Raw genomic sequence first — 12,297 nt, 5'->3', positions numbered from 1 at the left:
TGCAGACATTTTCCAAAATGTCATTAATGTGAAAATATGAAGGGGTGCATCGATCAGATGCTCGGGATCTGTATCGGCTCCGATCCAGGCATTTTCTGTGGATTGGGTATTCTGTGTATACTATTGTGTTATTGTTGAGCTCCACGAAAGACACAGAAACATTATAAAGCACCAAAACTTTTTCAAGAACATATTTTAAGTGTTCTGAAGCAGCTCCATAGTAGTGTGAGGTACAGATAAATATTGAAGTCATTAATTTCTAGTTCACATAAACTCTTCTCTCTGCTGCAGCTGTCTGTCATCCTCCATTCAGAAATCAAACTGTGTGTCGCGTTCGGTTACTACAGTCAGAACGATGAAACTCTCTTCAAGAGCACAAAGTAAGTTAGGTTTAAAACTGTTCAAAGAAAAGGCTCAGTAAATTAACGCACAGATTTAATAGTCTGCGTATCAATATATCTTCCCTTTGTCTTAATGATGTCTGGTTTGCGAATTAATCGTTTGACTTGACCAGTTCTTCTTAGTGAACCAGTTCACCAAATCGGACTGAATCATTTGAACCAGTTAGCGTCTCCAGTAGGGATGTCAAATTTCGATTATTTCCATGATCGATCGTCGTTTAAATTAACGATCAATTAATCGATTAATCGTTAACCATAATACTGCAAAATGAGTCTATTGTAGGCACGCAGTCAGCGGTATGACAGGATGTGCAAAAGCCACACACACACACAAAACGCTTTCTCACTTGAATTAAAGAGGTTTTAGTCTGAATAAAATGCTAGTAGCAGGATTATAAAATGAATAGATGCGATTATGATCATTTGATAAAATGAAGAGAGCGCGCCATACTTTTGAGGTCATTTTACTTTGTTGACAGTTTCCAATCCCGCACGGAGAACGCTGAACGCGCCTCTTTAAATGGTTTTGTGGTGCTCGTTGTTGTATTTTAAAGCACAATTGCAATGTTTTCAACTGACATTATTGTATAAAATTATCCGAAATGTGGAGTGCGTGTGACTGCGCTGCACATTAAGTGAACTACATCGGCGCTGCTGCACCAAAACACAGTTGCTCACATTAATTTGATCCTGCTGGATTCTGTCCTAGAAAATGTCAGATTTTTAAAAATCCGGCATACAGCGCATTAGATCGTGACAGTGCATGCGTGCAGACGAGGATGAGCGAGCGCGGCTTTGGCTAGATTTATTTGGAGGTTATTGCTCATGTCTCATTCGGCACAAATCGAAATGTTTCCATATTCGCAATGTATTTGAATGTTAAACTATTATTTATAATGTAAACTAGGCTTGTACTTAAAACGCATTCGCATATAGACGGAAAAGATGATCCTCTTCATATGAGCAAAAACGTCCTTGGCATAACAGCAGAGTGGACCGGTATACTACGGTCTATTTAAACTGACCAGTGTAACCTTTTAATGTTTAGTTGACATTTTATTTTGATAATGAACAGACTGCGATGTAAGTTTGAATCGCTAGAATATACGTGTGCAGCAGGCTCCGGGGCGATCGAAACAGCTGAGACATTAAAAAAAATATATATTTTCCGCAAAAGTGTTTACTTTCATTTGTGCACACTCACAATAAAAACAGAAGATTTGTGCTCTTGTAAAATAAAGCAAACAAACAGAATGCGTTGTCATCCTTTTTTTTTTTTGTGAACTTATGGAGCGCCCACACTTCTGTTTTAAATCCGTTAATCTTAATTAGCCTATTTAAGTCGGATATATTTCGCATAGCCTATTTAAAAAAAAAAAAAAAACATGAAAACAAATTGTTATTTTTATGTTGGGCCTATTGCTTAGTAGGCTATAAATTTTCCTTAAAGCATCCCATTTTGTCCCAGGGCTTAGAACCTGTGCCCTAGTCAGGTCCATGCAGAAACTTGTGAACGATGCTCGGCGTCACCGTTTAGTGACAGCAGTGAATGCTCCAGGAATGTGTCAGTCACAGCGCCTATTAATCGCTGTTTTGAATCCAGCAATTATTTATTTAGAAATGATAAGATCTGATTATGACAAGTGTGGTATAAAAGCTTTGTTTATTAGAGGAATAATAGGTTAACTGGAAAATGTTAGATCGCGACCATGCTTTTGGACCCCATAGTCTTCATTTACGCGGCTTTGTTCTGGTTTGCCGGTTGGTCACGAATTTCCACAAATTCAGTATATTTAGGCATTGTTTCTTTTCCTAAATCTTCATAGTCTAACCCTCTAATTTCCCAGGTTTATTTTATTATCTTTCGCTTTTAATAACTGTTTTCGCATCTCTTACTGCGGTAAACATGGGAAGGGAAATTAAAGATTTCATGAATTAAGAATTTGTTCGATTTATTTATTTGTTCCCTTATTTCACTTAAATCATGGGTTATTTAGGGAACAAAATTAATGAAACATGGACAATTGCCACATTAATAATTCGTAGGAATGAATTAACAAGTTGTAGGAATGAATAGACTACCTGTCCTGTCACTGTGTCCCGCAGCCCTGCAAAGCGCACGATATAAAACAGTTATCTGATGAAATGATTAGTAACTACATTTCTATTGCATTTAATGTTGAAGAACGTTTATGTTGTTTCTATTTTAATGTACTTTAAAGTTTAAATCACATTAAAAGCTTAATTTGTACATTGTGAATGAATGATGATGCTTTTATATATCGTCACCGTCACTCACAGCCGCTCGCACGTGTTGAGTGCGCATGAGCCGCACGCAGCCCAACATTGAATCGGTTAACCGACCATCGATAGCCTTAATCGATTGCATCTCTTATCGACAATTAATCGATCATCGATTAATCGTTGACATCCCTAGTCTCCAGTAAGCATCAATCCACAATTTATTTACTTTTTAAGTGGCCAACACTCCCTCCAAGTCGAAATAAACCAATATTACGGAGTAATTCATTTACTCAAACAGTACACTGACTGTTGTGAAGAGAGAACTGAACATGAACTTGATCCGAGCAGCTATATGTGGACTCTGAGGACTGCGCAGCCTGTGCACTGTGAATTTCTGCGAAATCAGAGATTCTTAATAGTCTTTCTTGTTCAGTCCTATCTCTGATATGTGGCTGCCTTTTATTACTGTGCTATAGATTTAAAAGAAACGTCTTTTAGATTTCTATATAAATTAGAGAGAGACCGATTATGGGTTTTTCTATTGCTGATGCCGATGTTTAGAGGTCAGGGTCAGCCGATGGCCGATATGTGCTGCCGATTTTTAGGGATGATATCTTAAAGTTTTCCCCTTCATTTGCATGCTAAATAATATATAAGTAATAAGTGGATGCACAACCTTTCTAAACTTACCATCATTTATTAAGCACTGACTTGAACCATCTCTCAAATCTTAATTTTGTGCACTGCACGGGATATGCCGGTTTAAAATTTTCCTGTTGCGGTTAATTTATAATGCTTCTATCACGGTATACGGTATTATCACGGTATTGAAATTTTGTTTTAAAAAAGTGGTCATAATACAGTATAACAGGTTAAATAACTTTTTTTCTTATAACAAAAATAACTAAACATTTAAAACAAAGCAGTACAGAAAAATATATAAAAGTTAAATGTTTTACACATTAAAGTGCAAAAGAACTATAAAAACCAATAGCTATCACTTTACAGTAAGACCTCATTAGTTAACCTTAGTTAATGCATTAACATTCAAGGCAAGGCAAGTTTATTTATAGCACATTTCGTACACAATGGTAAAAAAAAAAAGTCATGAGGAAAATAATCACAAAAATCAAAAGCAGTTTAAGAACTTGAAAATTAAAATGATTTAAAAATTGACTTAAAATGAATTTAAGACAGTTTAAAAATAGAAAATGATTTTACATGAAATACAGTGCAATACATAAAATATATTGTAATCAGTTCGGACATCACATAGTGCTCATTCAATAAATGTACAACTAAACAATGAGCAATAGCTACATTTGCTATAGATGTTATTAATCTTTGTTAAAAAATACAAGTCTTAGTTCATGTTAGCTCATTAAATAACACAGTTGCAAATTTCAATGTGTTATTAAATATTGGAATACCTAAGATTAAAGAATGTTCAGAATATTTTTTTCATTGGCAGTTTATGTTAACTAATGAAGCCATAATGTATAGTGTGAATGAACAATAAAAGATCAAAACACTTTCAAACAATATCTAGGGCATTTGTAGTCCAGATAAAAAAAAAAAAAAAATGAATGTTTGAAGATAAATAGTCTATTAAGTCTAAATATTTCAGTAGTTGGCTCTGTAATAAACACCATAGGGAAAACACAAATCTGAATGGTTATTTGAGATTATTTTTATGTTTACAGGGGGTTGCATTTAGCACAATCTGCTGTCAGAGACTGAATGTGCTTTCATTCAGCGCGTCTCACGTGTTCCTCCATGTGCTTCTCATGCGCGCTTGTTTACATCAGAGCGCATGCGCTCTTTCAAGCAGCATACAGCAGTGTTGTGCATTTTAAGCAGCTGATGGGAATAATATTCTTAAAATGCAGTCCGAATTTGAAATAATTTATAATGTATATTTATTCACGGTATTTAGAAGTGCCCACGATAACAATATTGTGAATATTAATCACCCCAATATATCGCATTACCAAATACCGGCACAAGTCCACTGCACGGTATTAAAATAAAAAAGTTAACCAAACAAATCAATAAACTGAAAACAGGTAATATATATAAGTCAATAATTTCCATAAAAGTTTTAGAGCATTTATCAAGCAGAATTTTTCAAGTGTGTTGGAACATAAATGTAAACTTAAATATATATTTAAATAAAATTTTATAAATAAAAATCAATTAAACTGAAAAATATAAAAATATATAAAAAATAAATAATAGTAGTGCTGCAAACACACTAGCAACCAGCAACATTTGTGTTTGGTATAAATGACACAGATCATCTAAAGTGCATTCTAATTTCAAACTTACATCACAGTCTGTTCATTATTAAAATAAAGTACAGTCAACCAAACATATAAAAGGTTACACTGGTCAGTTTAAATAGGCCGTAGTATACCGGTCCACTCTGCTGTTATGCCAAGGACGTTTTTGCTCATGTGAAGAGGATGATATTTTCCGTCTAGTTTACATATAAAAAATAAAAAAATATTATAGTTTAACATTCAGATACATTGCGAATATGTAAACATTTGGATATGTGCAGAACGAGACGTGAGCAATAACCTCCAAATACTTTACATCCAAATCCGCACTCGCTCGTCCTCGTATGCAAGCACTCATGAACTCGATATACTACACTGTAAATGCAAGATTTTTTAAAACAAATAGGCCTAGAGGAACACAAAAATTCAAAATTGAATATATTGCAGAACAGGATCAAACAAAAATGTAACGTTACTGGTCATAATACTTTAATTAAATGTTTGATGTGAAAAAAGCACTTCATTGACTGCGCAGCACAGCCACAAGCACCACAGTTACTTTTGGGATAATTGTATTTTTAATACTAGTGTTATTTGAAAACATTGCTTTTGCGTTTAAAATACAGCAACGAGCAACTCGAAACCATTTAAAGAGTCTCCTTGACTGGAAACAGTCAACAGAGTAAAATGATCTCCAACGCTCTCTTCATTTTATAATAATAATACCACTGCAGACGCATTTTGCAGCATTAAGGTTATTAATTGATCGTTCATTTAAACGACGATCGATCATGGAAATTATCGAATATTAACTTCCCTAAATGCAAATGTGTTGGATGGAAACATGGCTATTGTCTGCATGAAATCATGCTTCCGAATAAATGTGATTCACCATTCTGGGCAGCTCCAGGATACCTGTCTCTCCGAGCACGGTCCTGTCTGTGAGCGGTGGCAGAGTAACGTAGCCCTCAATCACGCTGCAGTGTTTGTGAGATCTGCCAACTTTTCCACCCCATTTACAGAGTGAAATTCTCTGACTACATTTATCTCCCAGGACTGTTGTTGAATCTTCCAAAAGTTTTGGCGTGGGGTCCTTCACATGCGGCAGCAGCAGCACTTTCCACCACACCAATAACACGGGGCTGGCCGCCAACGTGCCTGACTTTAAATCGGCGCTACTAAACACGGATATCGGCCGATGCCGATATATATATATATATGTATATATATATATAAAAATGACAAATATTGGCCCGATATATCGGCCGACTGATATATCGGTCGACCACTAAAATGTTGTTTTTTCTATGTATTTTACTAAAATTCAGAGAGCAATGTAATTTTTTAGCAGATTTTAGACTTATTCACTTTTATTTGTAAATAAAAAATTTCAATAGATTTGATAAAATTGTGCTCCCATGATTTTTCTAGAATCTAGAGTATCTTTTGCTGCTGGATAATCTAGTTTATAATAATATTTTTGTAATTGTTTATGATTATGTATTTTTTAATGTTATTTTTCATTAAAATGAAGTTGTGTATATTTAGTAGATTGTGATTAACATGAGTGATGATCATATCAACACAGAGAAGCATAGAAATTCTATATTGAATAAAAAAAACTGCTGGTATTGGATTGGATCGGCATCGGCAGATACTCAGAATTTTTGGGATTCTGAAAAAATGGTTTTGTTGCATCCCTACTGAAGACAGACGCACAGAGAAAAATTCTGTAGCAGGCAGATAACTCCCTGTTTATGATTCACAAACTACTGGAAAAAAATCCTCAATATTGATTTGGGAGTTTATATGAATATGTTTCTGAGGGAAGCTGACTGTCTTCTGAAAAGTTTATGTGGTATAATTTCAAAGCTTGTCAACATTCTGTTTTTGCTTAAAATTGAGTTGTTGTTAATAAATTAAATTATATGTATGATTATTATATAACACAATTATATGAAATTATATAAATGAGATGTATATCAATTATATAACTAAAATTAAATAACTGTAATTACAGATTTAGGTTAAATAAAGATGTTATTCTTTTTTTTTTTTTTTTTTTTTTTTTTTTAGGAAACAAATCAAAGGAAAAAAGTAACTAATTCTACTGTTTCTAATATTCTGTATGTTGATCAAAAACAAAATATATTGTGTCCAGTGGGATTTTTTTTTTATTTTATTTTTTTTATTTTTGTTATTAACTTTTGTTAAAATAAAAAAAAAAACACACAGATTTCAGAGCTGTAACAACAATACCGTGAAACTGTGATCTTGTTCTTTAGGTTATCATACCATCAAAATCACATACCAGCCTATGCTGGTTGTGCTGATTGTTTTCATTGTGTCTAAGTCTTTTTTTTTTTTCTCTCTCTCTCTTAGTTGAAGCTATTTTTCAATGTCAGAGTTATTTATTTACTAAATTTGTCCAGCATCGACTAAGGGTTTAAGAATTTAATAAGAATGATCTGCACTTACCCAAATACAACCTATTCTGTTACTGGTTAAATAGAATATGTTGCAGTATTTGCAATACTCACTTTATATAAACAGAAATTGTAGTTTTAATGTGCACTGCCATTAAAATTTTTAAGGTCAGAGAATACATTTAATAAATAGTTTTTAGTAAGGGTGCATTAAATTGATAAAAAGTAAAGACATTTGTAATGTGACATTTATAAATGAAAAATAAATGCTGTCCTTGTGTCTTTGTTTAATATTGATAATAATAGAAAGATCAATGTTTTGCCATGACAGGAATAAATTACATTCAAATGAAATATTCACAATATATATATATATATATATATATATATATAATATTTTTTTTTTTTTTTTTTTTTTTTTTAACCATATATTTTGATTAAATACACAGCCTTGGTGATAATGAGACTTTTTTTTTCCCCAGTGTAGAATAATGTAGAAATTTACTGTAAAAAAAAAAACAACAAAAAAACGTTTCGTAGTTCTGTGTAGGTAAAGCAAACATTTGCATTTGAACTTCCATAAGGTTAGAATCTGTCCTTGACTTCTTCTTAATGTAGTTCTAGTGATTTGATCACAGTGTCGTGTTCATTTATTGTGTGTGTGTTTTCTGAAGGACTCGTGATCTGGCTGACACACTTGACTCATCAGAATGTGATCTGGACAGTAACCAGGATGGTGTTATCCAGGTTCGAAACCTACCCCCACAACAGCGGGCCAATTTATGGATGGTAGGTATACTATGTGCGTGTGTGTGTGCGTGTTTGGAGATGAAATTGCTTGTCTAATTAGCCTGTGTAGCATCATGTGGAAATATTGACTTTCTGGATGAAAAAGCTTTGAAAAGATTTTACGCTGTGTGTTGATGAGAGAGACAGAAAAAGCATTCATGCTTATGACAGAATACATAAAAGATCCATGCAGAGCTTTGTTTTAAAGGGTTACTTTAGAGTCAACGGGTCCCGAAGGTGTTTTAGAGAGCCTCTGTATCGATTAGATGGCCATTAAGGAAACTGTAGTAGGCTTAAAGTGTAGGACCCTTTAAACGTACACCTCATGGAGATTGCATTAGCTTATATCACAGCGTACTTCAGGAGGAACTGCAGTTGCTTTCAATTTGCTCCTTTTCCCATACTTTTTTCCCCTTAATTTATTCCTAAATTTTAGTTTCTGGCTCTGACGTTGAACGTGTATGTGTTAACAGATTGCTTTGAACGTGTCTGGTAAAGGAGATAGTTTGTCCTCATGGGATGGGGTGTTGGACCTACCAGAACAGACGCTCATTCACAGCCGCAGTCAGCAGATCATTGGTGAATAACCTTTACTCACCTCATTTTCATTGTGCCATTTATGTGTTATAATGCACTACACATTTATAGCATATCAGTTCTATATCTTACATTATAAGCCCACTGGTTATTCAGAACGTCCTGTGGCATTGTGCATTCCACAAGTTCACCTGCTGGAAAGAGTTTAATTGTAAAGCATGGCTTAATACTAAACTATATATATATATCAGGAGTTTCTTTCTTATCTGTTGACTATTTTGATGCAATATATTTAGGCATTTTATTTTTAATTGAGAAATAATTCTTCTTTGGAGAAATTTAGTAATAGTCTGCATGAAATTTTAACTTATGTAAGACATGGTACAGATATTATTGTGAATTATTAATTCATGTATATTTCTTTTCCATTTTCTTTTTTTGGCCCCATAATGTATCATAAAATATCACAAATCGGTTTTACAGGAAAAGCTACAGATCTCTGGTGACATGCTGGATTTCTCCAGTCATGTAATCTACTTGGATCACCCCTTCACAATCGACTACAAACTCTCATTAATTTTTGTGTGCAATGCCCACACCTCAAAATCCAAAATTCAATCACCCCTCCACCCCTGCTTTTTTTATGATCTCTTAAACTCAAATATTTGTCACAATAGAGAATAAAAGATCTGCTGCTATTAAAGTTTCATTACAACTTACTTATATTTTGGATTTTCTGTATAGATTTAGTTAATCATTTAATTAGTTAGTTTTTCCACTTTGTTCATTCTGAAAAAAATAGCTGGCGTGGCAAGAACAGGCATTTCTTAAAATATGCTGCTACTTTTACAAAAGCCATTGCATGCAGTGTTGTGTCATCAGCCCTATAAAAACTCAAATGCAAACTACCAGCTTTCATTTTAAAGTAAGTTTGTACACTTAAAGAAATAATGCTTTTGACAATTTTTAAAAGGATGTACACTGAAAATAAGCACCATAACAGTATTTAAAAAATGAAGAAAAAAAAACAGTATGAAAAAATGGTTCTATTACATGATCATTTGTGTCTTGCAACTTAATAAACAATAAACAACAGCACTATCTTGGAAGGATGCTCCCTGAGTCATGATAAATCCCACACATTCCATGCAAGTTCTGTGTGCAAAGCCATTATCTATACTAGGGAAAAATATAAATATGAATTAATGGGATTTTTTTTATTGACATTATGATGCAATTTTTTTATCTGCATATAGATGAGCTAGGGTTACCAGCAGAGGAAGGGAGGGACCTGGTGTCAGATGTGGAGTCGGTGATCACCTTTTACTGCAAGTCCAGAAATGTCACATTTACTCCAGATTTAAGTTGGCCACACATCCTCAAACCACTCCTGGGCTTACAGCTGTCCCGCAAAGATCTCTACAACTGCTTCTACGCCATCATGAATAAATACATCCCACGGTAGGGGTGTTCATATGTCTGTCTGTGTTTCTCTCTACTTGAAAAAATAAATAAATAAAATTATAAAACCCACAAATTATCTCAGAGCCAAAATATTATTTTTTGATAATTGAATCAAAAAAAAGAAAAAAAAAAGATTAATTAATAATCATAATAATAATAATAATAAAAGGTTGCAGATAATGTAGCAAACCTGAATCCTTGAAATGATTTAAACTGAAAGAAATGTTTCAGTTTGGTTAAATGCTGCTGAATGCCACCTCCTCAGAAGTTTTCTGTGGCCAAAAAGGTCTATTGAGACAATGTTAGGTTGGCAGAGGGGGAACATGCAGACTTTATATATCAGTTTTCTTGATTTAGGATCATATTATTTACCTTTTGCAGAGACTGCGTTGTGAAGGGAAGACCATTTCACCTCTTCAGACTCCTGCTGCAGTACCATGAGCCTGAATTCTGCTCATTCCTGGACACAAAAAAGATCACTCCTGATTCCTACGCCATCAGCTGGGTCAGTCCATCTCTGGCCTGTTTGAATATTTTATCAAGTATTTGGCTTAGTCCAGGGGTGTCCAATACTGCTCCAGCGTGCCACAACACATCCTCCTAGAAGTTTCTAGTACTGGTTATTAAGACCTTGAACAGCTGGTTTAGGTGTGTTTTATTCTGCAGGACAGTGGCCATCCAGGAGCAAGACTGGAAACCCCTGGCTTAGTATATACGTTATACTTAACTTATACAGTCTATGGATCAATTCGTGTTTTCAGAATGAGGAATCTACCTATACTTGTACCATAGATAAGTTGAATTGAACTTATCTATGGGTATAACAATGAGCATGATTTTATTGGTGACATGGTTGTCAAAGAGACGCAGAGAGAATGTGGGCAGCCACACCATCGTTTTTTTTTTTTAAGTCTCTGTCTTGCTCTGCTTATACTGAAAAGCAATTCCGGCATCTGCAGAGTTTTCACCGGTCTGTTTTCTAGGATCAAACACACCAGAGTAGTGTTAACGACACGTGTAACTAACAAAAGTCATGCGTTTTAAAATTAAAATGCAGTAGTGTAAACGTAGCCTAAATTATTTGCTGCTCTATGTGAAATAATCTTTTTTTTGTTTTTTTTGTTTACTGTCTCCTGCAGCTGGGCAGTCTCTTTTCTAGCAGCTGTCTCCCTGAAGTGTCACAGGCCTTATGGGATGTTTATCTCCAACAGGCTGACCCTTTTCTCATCTTCTTCCTCATGCTCATCATCCTTGTCAATGCCAAGTATGTGACCGTTCAGACTGTTCAGTGAACTCAACTGATTATTGAACTGCACCAAGGCAGTTTTACTTTCCTGTTTAAGAGATCAAGCAAAAACACGTTTTTCTTTGTTTTCCAATGTCCAGAGATGGCATCTTTATCCATGAAGGAGAAAGCAAAGAGGAAATTATCAGTAAATTCTTTCATGCGTTATTTATTAAAATAAAAAAAATACATTACAAAAATGTATGCATTGTCCTGTATGATCAAAGTGTGCAGCTGTAATTCTTTTTTCCTTTTTCCCAGGTAAACTGAAGCATTCACCAGAATCTCTAGATGTGGAGGACCTTGAAGACTTGTTTTCTTTAGCACAGTATTACAACAGCAAGACGCCTCTGTCACTTAGAAAGGTAAATGTTATGTCTGTGCTCATTGGGCTGCGTATTACTAACTTCCTTTCAATATGACGCACATCACAATAACAGTTTAGCAGGTATCACATGCTCAATAATAATCTGGTTTATGTGTGTGCAGGAGAACCATAATCTGTTTGGCAGTAGTCTGGTGGCTCTGAAGGAAGAAGACATGGACCTGAGTCAGGCTCTCTGTTTGCCTGTATCAGTCCCTGAGATCCTGCAAGCCAACCAGCTACAACCTGTGAGTCCCCAGTCTCCAAGATAACTGTCCAAGACATCTCCACATCATCTTTCATATTTATTAATGTTGATGATCAGGGCTACAATTAAAGGGGTAGTTCACCTAGAATTGTTTTTCATTTACTCTTTGTAAACCAATAAGGCATTGTTCGTGTTCAGTAGAAGTGGAGATATTTTAAATGTTATCTCGCTATTCGTCAAAAAACATTGCAAAAGGAATCCAGCCAAATGGTTTAAAAGTCCAAAAAAGTCAAATAG

General features: G+C 34.6%; 1 protein-coding gene across 2 annotated transcripts in view; it reads left to right on the top strand.

Annotated features, from left to right (window-relative positions):
- Window positions 1-12,297, top strand: part of LOC113099086 (TBC1 domain family member 23-like) — a 35,551-nt gene that overhangs the window by 14,121 nt on the left and 9,133 nt on the right. For both annotated transcript variants that reach the window (XM_026264172.1, XM_026264166.1), the window contains exons 2-9: window positions 8,028-8,142; window positions 8,616-8,721; window positions 9,936-10,140; window positions 10,525-10,648; window positions 11,283-11,407; window positions 11,530-11,576; window positions 11,690-11,793; window positions 11,918-12,040. In XM_026264172.1, coding sequence (XP_026119957.1) covers window positions 8,028-8,142; window positions 8,616-8,721; window positions 9,936-10,140; window positions 10,525-10,648; window positions 11,283-11,407; window positions 11,530-11,576; window positions 11,690-11,793; window positions 11,918-12,040 — 949 coding nt within the window. The remainder of the gene's footprint in view (window positions 1-8,027; window positions 8,143-8,615; window positions 8,722-9,935; window positions 10,141-10,524; window positions 10,649-11,282; window positions 11,408-11,529; window positions 11,577-11,689; window positions 11,794-11,917; window positions 12,041-12,297) is intronic.

The sequence above is a fragment of the Carassius auratus genome, chromosome 6 (genome assembly GCF_003368295.1).
Source record: "Carassius auratus strain Wakin chromosome 6, ASM336829v1, whole genome shotgun sequence".
Lineage (NCBI taxonomy): Eukaryota > Metazoa > Chordata > Actinopteri > Cypriniformes > Cyprinidae > Carassius > Carassius auratus.
Note: the sequence above shows the minus strand (reverse complement) of the source record. Positions and strands in the feature narration are given on the sequence as shown.